This window comes from Neomonachus schauinslandi, chromosome 4 (assembly GCF_002201575.2).
Source record: "Neomonachus schauinslandi chromosome 4, ASM220157v2, whole genome shotgun sequence".
NCBI lineage: Eukaryota > Metazoa > Chordata > Mammalia > Carnivora > Phocidae > Neomonachus > Neomonachus schauinslandi.
Window position 1 is genome coordinate 20,558,994 of NC_058406.1, and position 19,495 is coordinate 20,578,488.

At 36.6% G+C, this 19,495-nt stretch overlaps 1 protein-coding gene across 1 annotated transcript in view; it reads right to left on the reverse strand.

Moving 5' to 3' along the window:
* The window catches only part of EYA3 (EYA transcriptional coactivator and phosphatase 3), a 107,934-nt gene that overhangs the window by 60,016 nt on the left and 28,423 nt on the right, over positions 1-19,495 (reverse strand). The window contains exons 2-3 of the mRNA XM_021684157.1: positions 10,487-10,587; positions 1,751-1,794 (exon numbers count right to left, since the gene is read on the reverse strand). Coding sequence (XP_021539832.1) covers positions 1,751-1,794; positions 10,487-10,519 — 77 coding nt within the window. The 5' untranslated portion in view covers positions 10,520-10,587. The remainder of the gene's footprint in view (positions 1-1,750; positions 1,795-10,486; positions 10,588-19,495) is intronic.

Here is a 19,495-nt window from a genome sequence, read left to right on the forward strand (position 1 = left end):
AACCAATGCATGAATAAACAAAATTAGGTATGGACATACAATGGAATATTATTCAGCCTTAAAAAGGAAGGAAATTCTGATACCTGCTAGGACACAGATGAACCCTGAAGACACTGCACTAAACAGAACAAACCAGTCACAGAAAGATAAATACTGTATGATTTCACTAATATAAGGTACTTAGAGTAGTCAAAATCAGAGACAGAAAGTAGTATGGTGGCTGCCAGGAGCTAGGAAAACAGGGAAACAGAAAGCTATTATTTAGTGAATACAGATTTTCAGTTTGGGAAGATGAAAAAAGTTCTGGAGACGGATGGTGGTGATGGTTGCATAACAGTGTGAGTGAAATAATGTCATGAATTATACACCTAAAAATGAATGAAATGGTGAATTTTATGTAATGTTTTATCATAATAAAGAAACTGAAGGAGAGAGAAGGGATAACTGCAGGAAAAGATGAAGGTGGTAGGTTCCATAATGTAACTGGAAGGGTCAGCCTTACATATAAGCAGAGGAATTAACTTCATTGTAGAGAAGCAGATAAATGGGTAGATTTGGTGACAGGCAAATGAGGTAGTTCCTATCTAATTGTTTCTAATTTCTCTTTGAATTGGGGAGCAAGATCCTCAGCTGAGTGAATGGGAACAGAGTGGAGGGGAGGTGAGATGAAAGGAAGGGGAGGAACCAGGAGGCAAGGAGGAAGGGAGGAAGGGAGGAAAGGAGGAAAGGAGGCAAAGAAAGTTAATTTTAGAGACTAGGGAATAAAACACAGCAGGAAGGGTGGCTGGACCACCAAGAGTGTTTAAGTGCCTATTTGAGATGTAATTATAAATGAAAACAGATGAGCACAGTTTTGTGTTTTTCTCTCACAAAGTTCAGGTGATTGGAAATAAGCATGGAATAAGTGGCTAGTTGGTTTAACCAGGGTTGTGGTTTTGCTAAAGAAGCATGACACAGCGGAAAAGAAGTTAAAAGGAGAAGTCCCTCACAAAATGTTTGTAATGGACTGATAAAATTAATAGATCTTATAATTTAAACAGCATAAGAAAGATACCAAAGTCTTTTTTGTGTGTGGGAAGGGTCAATGGTTAAGAGTGAAAATATGATAGCTCATCTAATGGAAAGTGCACAGGAAGATAACATATGGCTAGTGTGGGAGTAGATACATGAGCTGGAATGCAGTGTGTGGTACTAAAATAGTAAGATTCTGGAAATTAAGATGTTAGAGGTGATGCAGTTACTGCTTCACAGACAAACAACAGGAAGTAAGAACTGTGGAAAACAAAACCATGGCGTTGTGGAAGCAAGAGTATGAGGTACAAAGAAGCTGCCTCTTGTCTAAAGGGAGTGGAGCTAATGATTAAGGCATCCCATATCCATTTGGTAATTAACACCAAATCCCTTGGATTTCCCTTATTTCTGCTTATTCTTCCCATCCTGTATACGGTACATCTGACTGAAGAATATTTACTGTCATGTCTCTTCCATATATCACAGGACCTGACAGATAACATGAGTTCAGGACATATTACTGAATAAATAATGAATGAATAAGAAAAAATCAGCGCTTAATTTGTTTCAAGGACAAACTATTGGAAGGAAATTTTCATCTTAAACCAAGTAATTTCAAAACATAAAGACTGAGATGCTAAAATTAAAAAAATGAGTAGTCAACCCAAAACCCATATACTAATCAGCATATGAAAAAAAAATGTAAGTAGATATTAAAAAGTAATTCAATTTTACATACCTTAAAGTTTGCTCTCCTGATTCCTGCATCTTGGCTTTTTTCACCTGCAAAAATAAATATACAAAGGCATCAATATAGTGATTTGCTTTTGAAACCATCTAGCTATTCAAATGGCAGGCCAATATTAATTAATAAATTACAGGGTGACTGTTTCATTTTGTTTTGCTTAGATTTATTTAATTAACCTTTGTTATATTTTAGAGTTAGAGATGGACTTGTTTTTCACATGAGCTCTTTTCTTTTTAATGAAAAAAGTGTTTTTTCAGATTCAAGGTAAAATGTTTACCAGATTTTTACTTAAGATAAAATGTTTATCAGAGGGGTGCCTCGGTGGCTCAGTTGGCTAAGTGTATGCCTTTGGCTCGGGTCATGATCCTAGGGTGCGGTGATCAAGCCACCCTGGGCTCCCTGCTCAGTGGGAAGCCTGCTTGTGCTCGTGAGCGTGCGCACTTGCTCTGTCAAATAAATAAATAAAAATGTTTTAAAAAATGTTTATCAGAATCAAGTATCCAAACTTGGATACAAACTAATTGATTTTAATTTTTAACAGACACATAATTATATTATCCAACAGTAAGCATAGCAATCTCAATATCATCTACTCATTTATTAATTTATTAAACAGGAATGTTTTTATACCTAAATTATTTACATGCCAAAAATAAAGATAAATTCTTATCAGGTTATGAGTAATTTTTGAAAAAGATTTTACTTATTTATTTTGAAAGAGAGAGGGAAGGGGGAGATGGGGGAGGGCAGAGGGAGAGGGAGAGAAAAAGTCAAGGGGAGTGCTCACCTCGATCCCACGACCCATGAGCTCAGGACCTGAGCCAAAACCAAGAGTCAGACACTTAACCAACTGAGCCACCCAAGAGCCCCAGGTTATGAGCAATTTAAAAAACATTCTGCATACTATCGTTTTATTCCAGATGTTCATCTTTTCTAATTCCTTCTGAGGTGAAAGCATTTCCACTGAAACAGTTTAAGAATCCACAAACAGAAGATCAACATTTAACATTACTAGTGGATTTCTCTGCTTTCCTATTACAAAGAAGCTGATTTTAGAGCTCTCTGATTAGAATAACTAGTCATAGTAGAAACATGCTTATTAGTATGCTTAGCCATACAAAATTATGGATCCTTAAAAGTATTTCAAGCTAACAAAAGGCAGAAACACTGTTAAATAATTTTAAACAAAATATCAGGTGGGAATATAGCTATTTAATATGAATAAATTTAACATCTCTGACATTGTTTGCCTTGATTCGGGTAATTACATCCCCCTGTAAATCAGGAAGCATGTGCTACCTTGGCACCAGAGGCAGGTAAATGAACTCAAAGGATACAGACAGACTTCACAAGTACGGCTTCAAACAAAATAATCCAGAAACTGACAATGTAAAATACTATAGCTGCTTTGGAAAACAGTCTAGCAGTTTCTCAGATAAGGTAACTAGTAAGTACAGATGAATACAAGGCCCGTAACGTTTCTCATGGACATCTATTCCTCATGAGAAAACATGACAAAATAAATAGAACCACTCTTGGTTTCTTGCTTATGGCATACCAACATACGTTACATTTAACGCTACTTTAATTTTCATAGGTACCAATAAAGAGAAAATCAAGAAAAGGGGGGCATTAAAAACAAAGCCCTCAGGGTGTCTGGGTGGCACGGTCAGTTGGGTGTCCAACTCTTGGTTTTGGCTCAGGTTATGAACTCAGGGTCATGGGATCAAGTCCCGCACTGGGCTCCGTGCTCCCCTCCCCTCCACTCTGCTCCTCCCACTCATGCGCACTCTCTCTCTCTCTAAAATAAATAAATAAGGGGTGCCTGGGTGGCTCAGTTGTTAAGCGTCTGCCTTCGGCTCAGGTCATGGTCCCAGGGTCCTGGGATCGAGTCCCACATCGGGCTCTCTGCTCAGCGGGAAGCCTGCTTCTCCCTCTCCCACTCCCCCTGCTTGTGTTCCCTCTCTCGCTGTGTCTCTCTCTCTCTCAAATAAATAAATAAAATCTTTAAAATAAAATAAAATAAATAAATAAATCTTAAAAAAGAAACCCTCTAAGAATAACAGGCATAGCGTAGGGCATATTGTCAATCACACTGCAATAGCATTGTGTAGTGACAGATGGCAGCTACACTTGTGGTGAGCACAGCACAACACATAGAGTAGCTGAATCACTATGTTCATCTGAAACTAATATGACATGGTGTGTCGACTATACTCAAAAAAAAAATCTTTTAATCCTCTAAAAATAAAATTAGAAAAGCATATGAAGAAAAACAAAAACAATTATAAGCCTTGAGGCAGATAAATTCTCACAAAGCATATTAAATTCCAAAGCCATAAAATAAAAAATAGATTTGATTATACAAAAATTCAAAACTTCTCTATGATAAAAGATACCATAAACCAACCAGGAGATCAAGGAATCCTAGGATGATATACGGACTTTGACAAAAGCATTTAACTTATTATAACTGTATGATATAACTCCACTGAAAGGGGTGAGAGATAAAAGAGCTACTTAAGAAAATAATGGACAACATTTTGACTGGAAATTGCAAAGTTAGACATAAGAAAAATTCAACTATCTAGTTTACCTGCCTGCCATAATTTCACAAATGACAAAATATATGCTTTTGTTATAAAATGTGCTGTCCTTCCCACCTAAAGATGATAGTATTTACATTAGGTCAGATGATAATGTAATTTTCCAATAGTGGAGATGAATTTATGTTTAGCTCACCCTAAGACTTTCTTTATGATCATGTATTCGTGACCTGGTAACCAAAACAGTCTACAGTTTCCAGTCATGCATACAAAGAAAACTGGAGCACTGAGGAATCTAACTTACCATAATCTTAATTTTATTAGAATCACAGAATAACAAATTTAGCTAATGAATTCCAAAAAAAAAAGAAAAGGGCACTGGAGCAAAAATTTTAAATATACCATAGGGCCTTTCTTCTTTTTTTTTTTTCTTAAAGATTTTATTTATTTATTTGAGAGAGAGAGCATGAGTGGGAGGGGGGCAGAGGGAGAAGTAGACTCCCCACTGAGCATGGAAGCCCAACATGGGGCTCAATCCCAGGATCCCAGGATCATGACCTGAGCTGAAGGCAACCATGTAACTGACTGAGCCACCTAGGCGCCCACACCATAGGGCCTTTCAAATTTTATTTCACTTTTTATTTATTACAGTGCCAGCCCAGTACAAAGAACAAGTAATACTAGAAATGGAGAAAATGTACCTAAAATCATATCTACCAAACAAAAAAGTTTGGGGGAAGAAAATGTGTTATCACAGCTAATTTTTTACCTTTCATGGCCCATTATTTGCCTTGACTTGGGCAATTATTCTCTCCTATAAATCAAGGATAGAAAGCATGCACTGCCTTGGTACTCCAGGCAGTAAACTAACTTAAAAGGATACAACAGATTTCAATGGATTATAGAAGTATGGGTTGAAACAATACAATCCAGAAACCCATAGAATGTAAAATAGTGTAGCTACCTTGGAAAACAGTTTAGTAGTTCCTCAAAAGGTGAAATATAAAGTTACTATATAACCCAGCAATTTGACTCCTAGCTATATAACCAAGAGAAATGAAAACGTATGTCCATGGATGTTCATAACAGCATTATTCAAAATACTCAAAAAGTGAAAACCCCAATGCTCATGAATGAACAGATAAATGGATAAATAAAATGATAAAATGACAAATTAATGATGAATGATAAATTAAAAAATCCATATATTATTATTCAGCAATGAAAGGGAATGAAGTACTGATACATTATAATGTAAATGAACCGTGAAAAGATTATGCTAAGTGGAGGAAGCCAGTCACAAAGAATCACAAATGGTATGATTCCATTTACATGAAATGCCCATAAATCAGTAAATTTTTAGACAGAAATTAGATTAGTAGTTGCTTAGGGCTGCAGGGGATGGGGGGGTTTGAGGGGTGACTGCTAATGGGAATGGAGTTTCCTTTTTGGAATGCTGAAAATGTTTTAAAACTGATTCTGGTGATAGTTGAAAAACACTGTGAATATACTAAAAACCACTGAATTGCATACTTTAAAATGAATATGTGAATTATATCTCAAACCTGTTATTTTAAAAAATGACATAATCTTATGGGCATGTTATGACTAAAGATAACACAAAAAGAAGAACCACTGACAAATTCGTGAATGAGGATTCTATTTGTGCCTCTACTAAAAAAAACAAAAACAAAAAACAAACATGCTTTAAACATAACAGAGCAAGGGAATACTAGTAACACAGTACATGAATTCAGAATATCCATGTTCTGTGGATCACTCTGTGATTTTTCAGATGATCAATGCTGGCTTTGCACTGATGTCTGAAAGTTTTAGGCTTATGGGATAAAACTGCTGTGAGTCTGGAGGAACAGAACTCATTTGAAATAACTTAGGTCCTTGCTTATACATATGGAAATAAAAAATATTTTTAAAAATTGAGGTATGCTATCCTTTACAGTTTATCCTCCTTCATAGAGAAGACAACATCAGGGGTTGAGTCAAGATGTTCTCTCTTCACCACCTGTTCCCACTCTTTCTTCTCCTTACCCTCTAAGCTCCAAACACAATTTTTAAAATCCTTTTTATTGTTCTCAAAAATGTTTCCCAAGCTTCGCTCTTTTCTATGTTTTATAGCCTAGGGAGTACACTATGGTTATAAGCATTTGCCACCTCTGTTGTCTAGAGTATTAGGAATTTCTTTTAAAAATTTAAACACAGGGTGCCTGGGTGGCTCAGTCGGTTAAGCATCTGCCTTCGGCTCAGGTCATGATCCCAGGGTCCTGGGATGGAGCCCCACGTCAGGCTCCCAGCTCAGCGGGGAGCCTGCTTCTCCCTCTCCTCCCTGCTCGTGCTCTTTCTCACTATCTCTGTCTCTCTCTCAAATAAATAAATAAAATCTTTAAAAAATAATAAAATAGGGACGCCTGGGTGGCTCAGTCGGTTAAGCGTCTGCCTTCAGCTCAGGTCGTGATCCCAGGGTCCTGGGATCGAGTCCCGCATCGCTCCGCGGGGAGCCTGCTTCTCCCTCTGCCTCTGCCTCTCTCTCTCTCTCTCATGAATAAATAAATAAAATCTTTAAAAATAATAATAATAATAATAAAATAAAAATAAAAATTTAAACACAAAAGCCATGCTCATATTTTAAAAAATCCCATTCAGGTATGTATAAAATAGAAAAGATCTTATTCTGACCCATCACCTCCATGAAATAATCAGTATTAAGTTTGCTGTATATTCTTCTAAAAATTTTTCCTATGATGTGTATCCTTTAAAAACTTGAATTCGGAAAACACCCCTGACAGCCATAAAGGAGTTTTTAAAGTGCTTCCAGCTTGCCAGGGACAGTCTTGGTTTATACCTCTTATCCCAAAACCAAGTCTGGTTAGTGTTCCCTTTTACTCTTCAAGAGTATTGTCCAGTTTGGACAATAATACAACTTCTTCAGTGTATCTGAAAAAGATGAAGACTGGGCTGCAGGAGGGGGGTGGGGAGGAGACTGAGTAATTTCAAGGTACCTGGTGACCACAGAGTGAATCATTTCTGATTGCAGAATATTGAAGACTGACTGGCAATAAGGGAGAGTGAAAGAGAGAACCCCCAGCTAGGATTTATGTTGCATTGTGAACAATGACCTGAACAAAGCTTAAGATGAAGCAAGTTAAGTAGTAAAGAAACATGAAAGGGATAATTCAGTAGGAAAGAGACAAGAAGAGATAATAAGAATAACATAACTCCAGGTAATAATGCCCACCAGTAACATCTCTCTATGTATAGAGGTAACGGTAGGGTTAAAACTCTTGGTTTTATTTATTATCATCAATTTGGGATAGAACCATTCTTTCTACTCAAATTTTAGATCTCTACTACAGCCTGTGAAGACTTTTCTCCTCAAAGTACAATATTTACTCTTCCTATTCTAATTATTTTTAACAGTTCGTAAATATTCCGTGTTTTCTTAGATTCTGTATTTGTTTATTTGGCATCCACTAATCATAGGGACAAACTACGGACCAAAGCTATGTACATCTCCCTTGTGATCTAGAGCCCATACTCTGATGCATCTCCTTTATCCAACTCACACACCAAGTCAATATTTCCCCTGCTCTAATCACCCCACCCAGAGCTAGACACCAGATACCCAATGAGAGCCGCAATACCCCAAAAGCCCTCAGAATTATTCAAACAAACTAAACTTAAATTGTTTACCTTGCCTTGCCTGTGGAAACCCCAATAAAGGCTGTGGCCTCTGCATTCCCCTCGCTCCTTTCTGCCTCCTAACTGACATTGGTGCTTCCCCCATGGCCCTGTGTGGTGTGTCATGCCTTTTCTAAGGACTTGTAACATTAAACTTTTCTTTCAATGGCATTGACCTCCCCATGTTGTCACTCAGTTACCTTTACAAATTAAGACTTAGGCACAAATCAAAGTAAATGATACCCTGTGACAATTACCATTTACAGTCAGCAGAAAATTTGTTTTTAAAATGCTTTAATTTCGGGGTGCCTGGGTGGCTCAGATGGTTAAGCCTCTGCCTTCGGCTCAGGTCATGATCCTAGGGTCCTGGGATCGAGTGCCACATCGGGCTCCTTGCTCAGCGGAGAGCCTGCTTCTTCCTCTCCCTCTGCACCTTCCCCTGCTCATGGTCTGTATCTCTCGGTCTCAAATGAATAAATAAAAAAAAGTTTAAAAAAAAATTCAATAAAGTGTAAAAATAAATAAATAAAATGCTTTAATTTCTCACCTTCTTAAGTAACAATCCGGTTTTGCACATCATGTTACAGAAACTGAACAGAACAGCAAGGGAATGAAGCAGAGCAGAAAAGATGACTCACCAGCAGGTCAGCCTCACAATTCTCATTACATTCAACAAATAAGGAGTAACTAACAACAATACCCATTTCAATAGTGTATCAGCATGTAAGTCTTTTTTTTTTTTTTTAAGATTTTATTTATTTGAGACAGAGAGAATGAGAGAGAGAGAGCATGAGAGGGAGGAGGGTCAGAGGGAGAAGCAGACTCCCTGCCGAGCAGGGAGCCCGATGTGGGACTCGATCCCGGGACTCCAGGATCATGACCTGAGCCGAAGGCAGTCGCTTAACCAACTGAGCCACCCAGGCGCCCAGCATGTAAGTCTTGAAACTAGACCTCCTGACTAGACCTCTGTCTTGCTACATTAAAAATTCAATGACAAAATTTTCTTTGGCACATTTAATGTCGCTAATTCAGCTATTTATTCTCATAGTACATATCCTAGGAACACCACTGCGATGATTTTTAGTTCTACCATTTCCCTGATTATTGCTGCCCCATCATGGATAAGGGATGACATTTCATATGTTTCAAGGTCATTTTACCAATTGCTTACATCTTTCTAGTTTTGTTGTTTTTTTTTTTAAGATTTTATTTATTTATTTGACAGAGAGAGACACAGGGAGAGAGGGAACACAAGTAGGGGGAGTGGGAGAGGGAGAAGCAGGCTTCTCGCCGAGCAGGGAGCCCGATGAAGGGCTCGATCCCAGGACCCTGAGATCATGACCTCAACCGAAGGCAGACGCTTAAGGACTGAGCCACCCAGGTGCCTCTCTAGTTTTATACTTACCTTAAGTGAGAGGGCTAAAAGAATAATGGCAAAGTAATTATTAGTATGTACTTCTCAACATAAAAACAAATACTGAAAATGTATTAAAGGTCTTCATGCAAGCAGTGTCCATCCTTCTGTGATGTAAAGAATACATCTGGAACATGAAAAACATACCCTATTATCTGCCTGCAAAACTCAAGTTTTTCTAAGTTGGATTTTCATAAAGGTAAATATATATCATTGTACAGTCTCCTTTAATATGAAACACAACAGGCTCATTCAGGATAGTAAACTGCCTCAGAATTTATCTAACTTCAGAAAAAGAAATAACACAAAAGGAAAAGATTCTTTAATATAAGAGTATCTTGAAAGAATGATTACTATTGCTTTCCTATTTTATTTTATTTATTTATTTTTTAAGTAGGCGCCATGCCCAATGTGGGGCTTGAACTCACAAACCAGAGATCAAGAGTCAGATGCTCTACTGACTGAGCCAGCCAGGAACCCCTGCTTTCCTTTTTTAAATGTTAAGAGTCAAAATACAGAAAGAGCAAAACAAACAAAAGGCCATGGCAAAAGCAATAAATCTGTATCACCTGGGGACATTTAGAATTATTTTATTTATATTAAATATTTAAAAGAAATTAAGAATCTAACCTAGACTTTAGGATCTTATCTGTTTTTAACAATTAGGTAGTGGTCAACTATTACTTTTTTAAAAAATTAAGTCAGTCAGAGAAATTTAGGTAAAGATAAAACTAAGTTTTCTGGCAAAATGGTATATACTGTTTTACTGGTAAACAGATGTCCTCTTCTATTTTCTAAAAACTGTAAGAATAGCCATTGGTGTTTTTTTCTTTTTTAATGACATTTCCAAATACAATACGTACTTTGTAAAACTGAATTTTCTAAGCAGACTCCCTAGAATTAAGCTAACAAAATGTGAATTTAAGAACACTGTTTTCTTAGAAGGAAAGTATTAGGAAGTCTTTTCCTTATTTTTATTCTAATTTGGAATCTGTAGTGTAACTAATATTTAAAATCTTTTACAATTAACTTTTCTATAAAGAACTTTAAATTGTTAAAGGAGACACTTACTGGTTGTTCTGGTAAGTCTTGCTCTTCTTCCATGAGGACCAGTATTCCTTCCTAACGTTTATGTGGCTGGATAGCGAGTGTCCGTCAGCAGTCTTCACTGTCTGTTTAAAAAGGAAGGGGGGGGGTGGAGATTCAAAGCTTTATGAACTCTTAAAGCATTATCATTGAGGCCATCAGAGAATAATTTTTTTAAACTTTTTGTTACTCCAAGCTTTCTACGTGAGTCCCAATCTCAAAATCTCAAACCTGCACGTGGCTTTTCAAAATTGACATGCTGCACCAAGTCAAGATAGGTGTACACAACGACCTTTATACTACTTCGCAAAAGCCAACACGTGGAGCCCCTTCTGCTGCACTTAAAACACGGTTACTATAGTGCCTAATGCACTAAACATTTTATAATGACAGCCATGTGCAGATAACTAAAACATGATTTTAGGATTATTGTTACATTAAAAAATGATAAAAACCAGCCTAGCAAGTAAGTTATGATAACATCTAACCTGCTTGAATGTGGAACATTTATATAACTGTTAACACAGACACACTGAATCACTTTAAATGGGACAAACTGGAGTATCAATTAAATACTTTCACAACCAACTATCTGTATATATGTAATTAAAGGAAAATTCTGGATTTATTTTAATAATGCAAATAAATAAGTAAAGCAAAATCTGAATTTTAAAATTAAGGAAAAATCATGTAAAGCCAAGACCCAATTTTATTCTGAAATAACAAGCTCCACTAAATATACTACCTGGTCAATTTTTTTTTCATTTGAGAGAGAGAGAGTGCGCACACATGGGGGGAGGAGCAGAGGGAGAAGGAGAAGCAGACTCCCCACTGAGCGGGGCTCGATCCCAGGACCCTGAGATCATGACCTGAGCCAAATGCTTTAGGCAGATGCTTTAACGACTGAGCCACCCAGGCGCCCCACTACCTAGTCAATTTTTAAGCAAACTCTTTACCTTCTCAGACCCTGCTCTTCCTGTCTTGGTTTTCAAACTAAAAAAGAAAAATAGGGGACTCAAAGCCCCACATTTATTGGTATGAACATCTTACTGTGGCCTGCTGGCAAGAAAGAGACAGGTAGATATTAGTAAACTAAATACATTATAAAAACAAAAATTCCCTATCTATTTAACACAAATGGAACGGACACTTCTCCAAAACAGATGTGATCACTTACGATTTTAATGAAGGTCACACCTGTCTTTACTTCTACCAACTACTGTAACTAAACATATAAAGCTAAATCAAGTATAGAACCTTATTGCTGAAGTAATGAAAAGAGATTAAAAAAAATGGAAAGGGAAATGAAAAACTTCAGTTGTGCCAATATCACCCCTCCCCTTCTATTGCTCTGTATCGATGCACTACCACACACTTTATTTTACAGCCACACTCCAGAACGGGAAAGAGAGGGGACACACATGGGATTAGATGCAAACCTGTCCAACTCTACCATGGCTTTACTCCCTTCCCTGACCTAGATGTCAAAAGAAAAAAAGTTTAAAGGTCAGAAGCACTTGGTGATCAATACTCACGTGTAGCTCATCCTGAGCCTCAAAAGCCAAGTTCTCCAACTACATGACGCAGGTAATTGGTGCTGCAGAATTACAGGGCGCAGTAACTAAAGCCCACAGGAGCTATCTTGCCTGAACTTGTTTTGCTCTCCTCAGAAGAGCATAATCAATGTGACGTGAAACGGATTCACAATTGTGAAAGATGAAACATTTTTATGTTTTACCAGCTTATATCTATCTTAGATTTAAATTGAAATGTCTTTATTTTATAGGCTTTTAATACTGTCTAAATGTACAAATATAATTTCATCCCCAAAGAAGGAGGAAAATAGGGCCAAATCATGAGGGAAGTGTAACGCCTTTAATACCTCATTTGTTGGATTTTTGTGAGACCATCTCTCACCTAAACAAAAAGTTGTAATATTCCATGTTTTATTTAACTGAAGGCCATACGTAATAATTGCAATCTCTAATTAGTAGATCCTCAGCACGGGAGAGGGAAGGGATATTCCTTCTCATGGGGGAAGGATTATAAAATCTACCTCTGGGCAAGAAGAAGGTAAGAAAAATTGTTTTAAAAAAAGGATACTCAATAACATGTGCTTTAATTTTAAACACAAGAACTAATTTAAAAAATATAAACATTAAAGGAGAACATTTTTTTTATTGATCAAAAGGGATCATGGGTTTTACAAGGTAAAAAATACTACTCTTAATTGTGGGGAAATAAATTCTCAAGTCATACAAAACTAAATGTTAAAATCTTGAATTTTGGGGGCGCCTGGGTGGCTCAGTTGTTAAGCGTCTGCCTTCAGCTCAGGTCATGATCCCAGGATCCTGGGATGGAGCCCCACATCGGGCTCCCTGCTCAGCTGGAAGCCTGCTTCTCCCTCTCCCACTCCCCCTGCTTGTGTTCCCTCTCTCGCTATGTCTCTCGCTGTCAAATAAATAAAATCTTTAAAAATAAAATAAAATAAAATCTTGTATTTTAGAAATATGGCAATATAATAGTGATTTTATAATGAAAAGGAAAGAATTTTCTATTTTTCTTAAGACAAATTCTATGGTAAGTTGCAAGAAAACTTTAAGGGAAAAATTGGAAGACATTCTTTCTACCTCTATTTCTTCTTTGAAAATAAGCCCTGTTGTTTCCATCTTAAAAATCACCTTTATTTTCTCAGCTTTTCAGTTTAGGGGAATAAAAGAAGCATAATTTCTATAGTTAGGAAAAAACTTTAAAAATCAAGTAACTGATCAATGATCACCAATAATTTTGATCATTTAAAACAAAAGCAGGGAGGGGCATCTGGGTGGCTCAGTCGGTTAAGTGTCTGCCTTTGTTTTGGGTCATGATCCCAGGGTCCTGGGATGGAGCCAGCATCGGTTCTCTGCTCAGCGGGGAGCCTGCTTCTCCCTCTCCCTCTGTCTACTGCTCTGCCTATTTGTGCTTTCTGTCAAATAAATAAAATCTTAAAAAAAAATAAATAAACAAAAGCAATCTTACAAGGAAAGCACATGATTTATTACAGCATCTTCTGGGATTCTATTGGCAACATGTAAAACGCATAAAGTTGCAAACATACATTCTGGTACATTTGTGTATATAATATGTTAATGACTATAAATTATGTATTTCCATCAGAACATGCATCTAAGTACACTACTTTGTATCAATACAGTAGTTTTCCTTCCTTCCAATAATTTATAATTTGAATAACCTGAAATATAAGGACTTACTAAACACAAGAATGCAAGTATTTGTCACATTCCTAGAACTTCTCAATGTGCCAAAACTTTAATATTAAGATCTCACACCATTTTCTGTAAGTGACACATGCTTACAATCAAGTCACATTTACTAACAACCAGACGGAAGTGCTGTATAACACAGACACAGTGCTCTAGTACTTGATAACTTAAAAAGTACAGAATTACTACACAAATCTTAGTATTCTCATTCCATGTACTAGTTCTAGAATTTAATCTAATTGTGGGTTTTTGTAAACCATTAATGTAACCTGACATTATTGTATACTAAATGAAGTTCATCTTCTAAAATATCCAAAAATACAATGACTTGACATAGAAGTGGAAAGTGGATTCGTAATGCAACTTAAATGAATACAGTTACTTATAACTTAGTCAAACAGCCAGTGAAGTTACAAAACATGCTGTGAGTTAATCTTTTAAGTACCTTTAAGCATTTGGATAATAATGTCTTCTCACAATTTTCTAGTTTCAATTCTTACTGCTGCTTTCTAAATACACCTTTTTTATCACGAGAGTTTGTCAGTATCTAGATGCTTTTATGGACAGAAATCTAGGCAAATCTAAACTCAGAACAGAAATAGTATTACTTCTGAAGACTTTCCCTATCTGCAAATGCTGACAGTGAAAAAATAAGGAATTTTGTTTGGATTCGAAAAGGTCACACAATTTTAAATACTGTGATTTCACATGTTCATAAATAAAGTAGGATACTTTTTTAATATGGCATCCATAATTTTTCTTTTTAATCGTTAAATATTAGAAGGGAAATAATTAGTAAATATTTTACTTCAATATTCTAATTAGATTCCTACCTCCTAATTTCTGTTTTGTACCAAGTTGAACATAGTATTCACCCTGTAACTGTAAATGGCTACAAGCAAAAACCTAGGTAACTGCAATGTTATTATAGCTCTTACGTATAGGAAGGGGGAAAATATATATATATTCTACACACACACACACACACGTATAAAGAAGAGAATACAGATCAAACTGCTTTCAATGAAAATAAAGTATACACTACTCTTAATTATAACATCAAGAGAAGTGTCTAAATAGAGCACAACACTCTGATTATAGGTCCTGGAAAGGGAACTTGCATGTGGCTAAGTGTGCACAGATTAACTGAATATCTTTGGTACAGTTCTAAAGAGAGAACAGGTAGCTCATAAATTTAATCACTGACCACACTGTATTTTAGAAGTCTACTTAATATTTCTTCCCAGGCCATATATATATATTTTTTTTATAAAAATATATATTTTATAAAAAAATATATATTTTTAGAACACGCTAAATAAAAGGCTACAGAAGTTTCCCTGGGGAAAATTAACAGCATCTTTCCCAAAATTAAATATATCTCAGCAATAATAGTTATAAACAACAGTAATCTAAAGAAGTATCAAAAAAGTGGTATATCATCACTTAAGATTATTAACATGTGGATTACTTTAGGATTTAAAAGTACATAATTAGCAAATGTCTACCATGGTATCCTCAAATATAATTATATGTATGCCTTTAAAAATGAAAACAATAGGGCGCCTGGGTGGCTCAGTCGGTTAAGCGACTGCCTTCGGCTCAGGTCATGATCCTGGAGTCCCGGGATCGAGTCCCATATCGGGCTCCTTGCTCAGCAGGGGGTCTGCTTCTCCCTCTGACCCTCCCCCCTCTCATGTGCTCTCTCTCTCTCATTCTCTCTCAAATAAATAAATAAAATCTTTAAAAAAAAAAAAGAATGAAAATAAGCAAACTACCGTCTTTTAATGGCTTTAAGATGACTACTTCATGTACTATTATTCAACAGTAACTGATCTATTCTAAAGGAGATCCATAAATGAATTCAGAAACTAGTGCCCTAACACCCAAAGTACCAAACATAAAACCTAAAGATCTCTCTTAAAAATAAACTCTAATTTAAAAATTAAGAGGCCTTATAACGCAAAATCAGAAAAGGTGTCAGGAAAAATGGTTTCAAAATGTAAAAAAACATTTCTGTGGTTTCCTGCAGAACATTGCTTAGCAGCAGCGTCAGCGGGCACATAGTAATTTGAGCTTCATAATCTACTGAATTTATACATTAGTTGCAAACAAGAAGTGAACAAAGGTTTATGCCAATACCTACAAATGTCTTATGGAAATTAGGCAAAAATAATAATGAATATCTTGGCAGAGTGGAGAATTACTGAGGGAATTAAGGAAGATATACCCTACAACAGCCTTTAAAACCAATTACAGTGGTAAGGATGAGAGAGCAATCATTTACCAAGCATATATATCAAATATTTTTACATTTATTGTCTACCTAGTTTTATCTCCACAACGATCCAAAGACACAAGTGTTATCCTCATACTATGGACAAGGCAAACTGGGACTCAGAGATTTAAACAATTTGCCTGAGAATAACAGAAGTAATGTTTCAGGTTAAGGTAGAAATATATCAAATAAAGAGACTAGAGGATGGTGGTGATGGTTGCACAACACTGTGAAGGTTCTTAATGCCACTGAATGGTATATTTAAAGTGGTTAAAATAGTTAATTCTGTTATGTATATTTACCAAATAAAAAAATACAAAAAGACCCACAAAACAAGAAATACCAAAGCAATGATTAAATCTAAAAAGTGCTTATAAAGTAGAATTTAAATAAAAACTTGAAACAAAACAAACAAAAGTGCTTTAAGTAGAGAAAATCAATATTTAAAAAATACTGCCAGAGGGCACCTGGCTGGCTTAGTTGGTGGAGCATGCAACTCTTGGTCTTGGGGTTGTGAACTCGAGCCCCACACTGGGTACAGAAATTACTTTAAAAAAAAAAATCTTTTTTTTTTTAAAGATTTTATTTATTTGACAGAGAGAGAGACAGCGAGAGCAGGAACACAAGCAGGGGAAGTGGGAGAGGGACAAGCAGGCTTCCTGGCGAGCAGGGAGCCTGATGTGGGGCTTGATCCCAGGAGGGGATCGGAAGGCAGATGCTTAACAACTGAGCCACCCAGGCGCCCCTAAAAAAAAAAAAATCTTAAAAAAAAAAATGTATATATATATTTATTGCCAGAAAAACAGTATCAATGTGGAGAAAAACATGACTAATTCTAAATAAACGAAGAACAAAGCATTCAAGAAATTTTGGAGAAAGCAGATTAGCATATTTATCTCATCTGTGGAAAAGAGATAAAAATTGTGTGCAACAGAAGAAAGCATAAGCAACAAATCAACAGATCTGATTATATAAAATATACTTTCATGCAATGAATAACAAATCTATGATTAAAAGAATATAACATGGGGCGCCTGGGTGGCTCAGTTGGTTAACATCTGCCTTCAACTCAGGTCATGATCCCAGAGTCCTGGAATCAAGCCCTGTGTCGGGCTCCCTGCTCAGTGGGGAGTGTGCTTCTCCCTCTCCCTCTACTTCTCGTGCTCGCTCTCTCTCTCTCAAATAAATAAAATCTCTTCAAAAAATTTAAAAAATAGGGGCACTTGGGTGGCTCAGCTGGTTAAGCATCTGCCTTCAGCTCAGGTCATGATCCCAGGGTCCTGGGATGGAGCCCCGTATTGGGCTTCCTGCTCCAGCAGGGAGCCTGCTTCTCTCCCTCCCTCTGCTGCTCCTTGTGCTTGTGCTCTCTTGCTCTCTCTTGCTCTATCTCTCAAATAAATAAAATCTTTTTTAAAAATTTAAAAAATAAAAGAATATAATAAATAGAAGCAACACCTGCAATAATGATGATAAACCTTAATGTCTGCAATATAAACCCACCCAATTCAACATTACAGATCATCTGTTATGTGGCAAACCATAACTAAATACACATTCATCAAAGGATACAAACAGATTAACCACCAAGATCAAATCAGCTCTTGGGAAAAAAGATTCTTACTACTAACTGAAAAAATTTTAATATTTTTAAGATACTACTTCATACCTAGGAAAACACCAAAAATAGATCTAAACAACAAAACTGAGTTTATCTGAGCAATAAGAAGATAAATATTCAGGCACAGCTGTAAAATCATATGTTATTGTCAGACTGTTCTCTGGTTAGAGTATATAAAACAAGTCATAAAATTGCCCGTGGCCTGATTAATTTTCTAATTTTTCCCCCCAAATTAAAGAGGGATAAAAAGCTAACTAATTCAAAAAAGAATAAATCTGTTCAAAGAAATGAAAACTCAGAAACAATCAACATGCGGAGAAAGGCTTACCTATGCTGCAATTTACTAATGAAACATTCTATATTAAAATGGAAACTGTAACCTATTTCAATAAGCTCATTTTAAAGGTGAAAGAAAAGATTTTACATTAATTATGGAATAATAACAGCTTAAATATAATTTGTTAAGAGTCAAAAGCAGACCCAAAGGGATACAATGTTAGATGTCTTAAAGTTTGTATAGTAAAATGTCTACGCACATTTTATTTTATTTTATTTTTTTAAAGATTTTATTTATTTATTTGACAGAGAGAGACATACTGAGAGCAGGAACACAAGCAGTGGGAGTGGGAGAGGGAGAAGCACACTGCAGACCTCGATCCCAGGACCCTGGTATCATGACCTGAGCCAAAGGCAGATGCTTAACGACTGAGCCACCCAGGCGCCCCTACGCACATTTTATAAATGCTCCTAAAAAAGTGTTCCTCAAGACATTAAGCTAAAATTGGACGCAAGTCCTCCATTCTTGCCCCACCCTTTTTCCTCAGGAAAAAAATGTCAACTTTGAGGGAAAAGCAATTTAAATTGCATTGATCCTGAGGTACCTGGGTGGCTCAGATGGTTGAGCATCTGCCTTCGGCGGCTCGGCTCGGGTCATGATCTCCAGGTCCTGGGATGGAGCTCCAAGTCAGGCTCCTAGCTCAGCGGGGAGTCCACTTCCCCCTCTCCCTCTGCCTCTGCCTCTCCTCCTGCTTGTGCTCTCTCTGTCTCTCTCTCAAATAAATAAATTTTAAAAATAATCTTTAGGGCGCCTGGGTGGCTCAGTTGGTTAAACAACTGCCTTCGGCTCAGGTCATGATCCTGGAGTCCCGGGATCGAGTCCCGCATCGGGCTCCCTGCTCAGCAGGGAGTCTGCTTCTCCCTCTCCCGCTCCCCCCTCTTGTGCTCTCTCTCTCTTTCACTCTCTCTCTCAAATAAATAAAATCTTAAAAAAAAATAATAATCTTTAAAAAATAAATTGCATTGATCCTCCCTTACCCCAAATCTTAAAGAAGTTCAAGACAGTACTATAGGCAGAAAGATTCATTAAATTTTTTTGTTCCATTATCTTTCATAAGAAAGAAGCCAAGTTAGACCCTGCACACAATCCTAGAGTTGGTTCATTTTATGGTTCTGTACCAAAGCACTGAACTTCCACTAGTTAAATAATTTGATATCAGAAGACGTTTCACATTTGATTTTATCCTGTTGGACAGAAACTGTTCACTCTCTGAATGCAAGAAATACATAACATTAAATGCTACAAGGAATATAGATTTTAGAGGTACCATCTTTATTTCAGGGTTGAGTAAACTAAAATCAGAGGTGAAGGCACTGCCTCATGAAGACTCTTAAGTAGCAGAACCAGAAGTAGAACCCAAGACTATGAACTCCCTCATCTGAAGCTTTTTTCCTTTCATGTAGAATTGAGTATATGACTCCCTTTTTTAAAACTACATTCCTAATATTAACATAGGCTATTTATTCCTTTCCTACATTAAATCTCTAACTATTCTTGT